We start from the raw sequence: 6,000 nt of genomic DNA, 5'->3' as shown, positions 1-6,000 counted from the left end.
GTCTTCTGCATCAGAACTTCAAGTGTGGGTAGTAAAGTCCCATAGGGACAGTCACCTTCTTACTCCAATATAGCTTCTGTTACTGGTATTAACAGTTCAAATATCCATGGTAGTTGACACAAAGTTGACATCATTCAGTGCAGCCTTCAGATTTCTCTCCATCTCTGCATTCTCCTTCTCCACATATGCAGAAAAAGCTCCTCTGTGAGGCAGCTCGGCATTGGTGGGGGGGGGGGCAGTGGTGGGGATTTGGTTTATTATGGCACAAATGAAGGCGAGTTAACCATGTTGAAGGGCAGCATTTCTTCTACTACAAACCGTCTGACCAAATTTTTTAACTCACCCACTTACTGGTTTTGCACCGAAGGCAAGTTTTTGTTGTTTGGTGGTGGTGGGGGACCTCCTGTCCCAGCTCTCTGCTTTGAACCACCTAGCGGGGCTTGCTCCATCAGTTTGACTGTCCCATGCTGTGACTCCAAATGTTTCTTCAGATTTGATGTGGTGTTTTTTGAAGCTAGACAGCACTTTCTCGCCAGCACAGAGGGTACAATGAACCTTGAAATTGTCATCTTTTGCTGACAGAGACTCAAAATAGTTCCTGTATTTCCAGCTATAAAATGAGAATCTTCCTCCTCGCTACATTGTTTACGTTTCTGTCGTGGCGTGGTGTCAGGTATCACAGGTGATGATAACGTGACTGAATTGTCGTATAGACCTGATGTCACTTAATTGTCACTCCCTGAGATGCATAGAGGAAATACAATTAAATTACAGTACTAGAGAAAATGACAAAAACAGTAACGTGCAGTAATTTGGACAAGTATCTTTAATCTCATTACTGGATTTTGAAATAGCAACGCGTTAGATTACTAGTTACTGAAAAAAAGTGGTCCGATGTCAGTAATGCGCGTTACTGAAATCAATGATCACAAGATTTTACACAAACTGGTTGAGCTCAAAATATCGGTTGTAAATGACTCTCAGCTACCACCACATAAAATATTAGCTCAACATCTGTAAAATTAACTGAGTAATTTTTGTGTTGACTAAGAACAGTTAGCTGTGGCAGCCGTCTTGAATTTGATTGACATCAAATGTTAAACAGTGGTAAAGAAATATCTAATGATTATTTCATGAGAGTTTCATTAAAATTTGTTCAGTGGTTCATGAAATATTTTGCTAACAGACGAGTTGACTCCAAATAGTTAATGTCTTTTAAACAAAGATCTTGCACTTTTGCTTAGCACTCAGAGTATGTGTTGGGAATCAGTCTCTGCTACTACCACATAAAAACTTAAACATCTAAAAAACTGACGAAGGTAAAGCTGTTTTGTGTTTTCTCCATCTTCAATTGACTCCAAAATTTAACACGTTGTAGATGTAAATCCTATGATTCATTCCTGAGAGTTACATCAAAATCCATTGAATGAGCCATGATGTATTTTGCTTACAGGCAGAGTGACACACACACACACACACACACACATGCACGCACGCATGCACACACACACACACACACACATGCACGTGCATAAACACGCTTACAATAGCTTGCAGCTGAAAGGCAGGAGATAAATAAAATAAATAAATACAAATAAAACAGCAAATATGACAATCACAGAATAAACAAATTTATTACTTCCACTTTTGAAATGACATGAAAAATTATTAAAACTAATTTCTCAAACACATTTTTCTATTTAGGTTATCTGTTTATCATCATCAGTTCTTTTATATACAGTAGTCCCTCATTTATCGCGGTTATTAGAGACCACGCCTCTGTGATAAATGAAAAACCACGAAATATGGATAGTTGTACAAGTTCAAGTTCAAGTAAAGGTTATTGTCATTACCATCTCATGTGATTTGAGATGGAACTAAATTATGTACACAAGTAGTAGTTAGTAGTAGTAAGTAGTTTATTTAGTATAACATATACAGTATATATTAAGACGTTTTAAACACTTCCCACACTCTTGCAATGTTCTAAACTCTTAAACCTATGTCATTTTAACAACATAAGTACAGTACTATATGTAGCTACTAAATATTACTCACCAGGCTCTGCAGAACAGGAGCGGGTCTCGTTCTGGTCTGACTCAGTTTGTTTCTGCAGACCTAACATGCAGCGACATGCCCACAGTCAATGTTGTCAACTGTTAAACCTATAAATTTTAACATCATACTCATATGTAGCTACTAAATTTTACTTACTTGCTCTCTGGTTCACCGCTGAGTCTGGAGGTCCAGTTCTGGTCCAGTTCAGTGCAGCTTGAGTGCCCAAGTGCATTTCAGAGGGGTGCAGACCTTCTGTTAGTTGGCATGGGACCATAGGTGGTCAATTTGAGTCTAAAGTATGGATGAAAAAAGTCCCAATGGGCTCGACACATGTCCCTGCTTACAAGTACTTGTGGGCCGGGCAACAATTCTCAAGGTTCACTGACGGGTCTGGAGGTCTGGTTCTGCTCTAATTCTGCTCCGGTTCTGCTCCGGTTTGGTGGGTTCAGTGCAGCTTCTCTTCATCCGCTGGGCGCCAAGCAAATCAAAACTTTACCTCTGTGTTTTTCAGCAGAAGGAAATGGGGTTTCTGGGCGGGGCCCTGTTGCTTTCTGGGAAACGTGGTCGTTATGAGTGGGAATACAGTGGAGGCTTACAGAGAAAAAACTACAAAATAGCGGTGCCTGTCCCAAGTATTTTACTTTTGTCATTAAATTTTTTACAACCACATGAGTACATTGATACAGTATACAGTGCAGTACAGTCCACAATTGCGTGTCTTGTACAATTTTTTTAATTATTTTTTTGTCTAGTACAGTAAATGGACTGTACCTCCACAAACCGTGATGGAGAGAGTCTGCGATAGTCGAACCGCGAAGTAGTGAGGGACTACTGTAATAAAATTGGATTACTCTTAAAATGGTCAATATTATTACAAGTTACTTGTAAACAAAGTAACCGTTGTGCGTTTGTGTGACCTTCACTGACCTCCACCAGCAGGGTGTTGATCACGGTGTCGATGTGGCCCACATCCGGGACGATGGTCATCTTATCACCACATGGCATGGGAAAGTTCAGGGTCTGGGCACTGACCTTCAGGCTCACATCACCTGTGTACACAGACACACACTCTGATTCTGGGATGAATCGATTAGCATCCATCAGTGTCTGTAGAACAGAAGGACGACTTCATCCCTCTCCCTGTTCCTCCTCCTGTTTACCTCCTCATTAATCGCCATCATTTTAACTGTTTCCCACCCCCTCCTCTATTCCTTCACAACCTACAATCATTCACACGGAAGACAAGCACAGATCAGCCCCTGAGGGAGAGGTTTCTGAATGTTTCGTCAGAGCTACTGCCTGACTTGTTAGCACAAGTGATTGTCAGCATTCCTCTGAGAGGGAGTTAGAGGATCGCAGTTTGACATGCATCAGAGCCTCATCTCCATCACCCCAGCCGATGGAGCTGATGGAAATCCTCTGCTTTCAGGCCAGCCAGGCAGCTCTGCAACAACTGCACCCAGCTTCTCTTGAAAAATTACAAGACTGTATATATGTATATGTACAAACATACACACACACATCCACACATATTGCATGTAGTTGAAGTTTCTTACACCAAGATGCCACAACACACCAAAATGGAAGTCTGTACCTCACTTATTTTTAAAGTTATCATGCTCACCACATGCACGGACAGACAGATGAAATAGATGAAGGGTACTTCATGAGCGGCTGTGGCTGAGTGGTTAGAGCAGTCTTCCTCCAATGCGAGAGTTGGGGGTTGAATCCACCAGCAGTCACATGCTGAAGTGTCCCTGGGCAAGACACTGAACCCCTCATAGCCTCCGATGTGTGCCCCATCATTGTATGAATGTGATCTAAAAGCACTGATTTGTCTCTTTAGAATGATTTGTTCAATTAGCTTTGTAGAGATCTATTAAAGTGCTATATGAATGGGTAAATGAGGACACAGATTGTAGTGTAAAGTGCATTGAGTATCTTGAAATAAGATAGAAAGGTGCTATATAAGTACAGTCCATTTACCACTTCCAGTTCCTCCTCTTCACACCTTGAAGGGAGACAACAAGCTCAAAGGTTGCCTTTTGTCTCAAATCCATCTTTTGATTCTAAACCCACTGTTATATTTTTGAAAGGGAAGTGTAAATAATTATATGAAATAAAGTGCCAACAGAGGGCAGCATGGTGGCGCAACTGGTAGAGCTGCTGCCTCTCATCGAGCAGGTCCCTGGTTCAAATCCCGGTCCGAGGGCCTTTGTGGGTGGAGTTTGCATGTTCTCTCCCTGCATGCATGGGTTTTCTCTGGGTACTCCTGTTTCCTCCCACGGACCAAAAACATGCATGTTAGACTGATTGGTAACTCTAAAATTGTCCCTAAGTGTGAGTGAGAGAGTGAATGTTTGTTTGTCTCATTTGTCTCTATGTGTCCTTGTGATGGACTTGCGACCCGTCCAGGGTGTACCCCGCCCCTCGCACAGTGATTGCTGGACATGGGCTCCGGCGATCCCCACGACCCAAAATGGAATAAGCGGGTAAAAGATAATGGCTGGATGGATGGAAAGTACCAACAGTAGAGGTCAGGGTTTAATCTATTTTTGATTCATCGCAGACCACTGTTGTATTGAACGCCATTTTTCACATGAAAGAGCACACAAACTAACTTGTTTTAGGCTTCGTCAAGCCACAGGAAGAAAACACTTTGTTGACTTTTCTTTGCTGTTTGCTCGTCTGGTTAAATTAGCTGTTGACAATATTTGCATACTTTTACCGGTGAATGTCAAGGTTAGTTCTACTTTATGGGTTGGAAACTGAAAAGCTGAGAACCCTTCATATACACTGAACATCCTGAAGGTTTTCAGTAAAAAGAAATCGAATTAGCTGTCTAACCCTACCTAGAGCTGTAGGAGTTACGATCCATGAGAAGTTGCTGGTGTCATCCCCGCACACACAGTCACCGTACATGCAGCCCTCACAGGGTTTAAAGGTGTACTGGTCGGAGTCCGCTAGAGTTACATTCACCTGGGAACAAGAAATGAGCAAAAATAAATAAATAAACAGCTCATTCAAATCTAACCAAGTTAAGTCAGGTCCTATGAACGGATGCACAAAGTTAAAATTTAAAATAAAAACAAAGTTGTTGAAACGTTTTGTCTTTTATCCAAAAGTCTTCTTCAGTCTATAAACTCAGTCTTATAAATAGCACTTTCTCATCGTGGATCAACCAGTGTGTTGTTGACATCCAGAACTGTTCACATGACAAAGGAGGACCAACAGACTAACAACTGATCATTAGCACCCTGATGGCTGTTTGCTATTCACAGGGGGCTGAGTGATGCTAGCAATAACAGCATTGTAAGAGGGGGACAGTTGAACATGGAGGCCTCCACCCCTGTTTAATGATAGATGGTTTCTTTTCACAAAGATGGCCTCCTTTACTCCTCTCTCAAACTATCGTTCCTCTCTATCCAGGATGTGCACATCTTCATCCCTGAAAGAGTGGCCGCTGGCCTGGAGATGAGTGTAGACCGCAGAGTCCTGGCCTGATGATGTTGCTCTTCTGTGCTGGTCCACCCTTTTGGCCAGTGGCTGTTTAGTTTCCCTGATGTAAGCCTGATCACCCTCCTGACACTGAACAGCATACACAAAAACAAAGGTGCCAAAAGTGAATAAGAAATACATCTACAGCTGCATGATCTGATTGGCAGTGTGGTTCTGTTAGTAGTGCGGTTCTGTTAGCAGTGTGGTTCTGTTAGCAGTGTTAGCAGGTCCCGTTAGCAGCTTGATGATGAAAATGACCTCAGCAGCTGCCCTCCCAGACTGCTCTCCAGAACCGGATTCAGCAGACAGAATTAGGATTAGATTAGTTAGGATATCCACATTGCTCTAGAGCTCGTCTTGTGTGGGATTTCTCTATCTGCCTGGCTCCTGAGTTAGTGGGGACGCTGTCTGCTCTGTGGTACCATAGAGCAAACAGCATCAGCA

General features: G+C 42.3%; 1 protein-coding gene across 1 annotated transcript in view; it reads right to left on the bottom strand.

Moving 5' to 3' along the window:
- Nucleotides 1–6,000, bottom strand: part of LOC119411476 (alpha-2-macroglobulin-like protein 1) — a 670,820-nt gene that overhangs the window by 639,099 nt on the left and 25,721 nt on the right. Inside the window, exons 16-17 of the mRNA XM_037678427.1 lie at nucleotides 4,911–5,037; nucleotides 2,986–3,107 (exon numbers count right to left, since the gene is read on the bottom strand). Coding sequence (XP_037534355.1) covers nucleotides 2,986–3,107; nucleotides 4,911–5,037 — 249 coding nt within the window. The remainder of the gene's footprint in view (nucleotides 1–2,985; nucleotides 3,108–4,910; nucleotides 5,038–6,000) is intronic.

This window comes from Nematolebias whitei, chromosome 6, assembly GCF_014905685.2.
Source record: "Nematolebias whitei isolate Nwh7 chromosome 6, NemWhi1, whole genome shotgun sequence".
In the NCBI taxonomy this organism is placed as follows: domain Eukaryota; kingdom Metazoa; phylum Chordata; class Actinopteri; order Cyprinodontiformes; family Rivulidae; genus Nematolebias; species Nematolebias whitei.
This window is presented reverse-complemented; position numbering and strand designations above follow the sequence as displayed.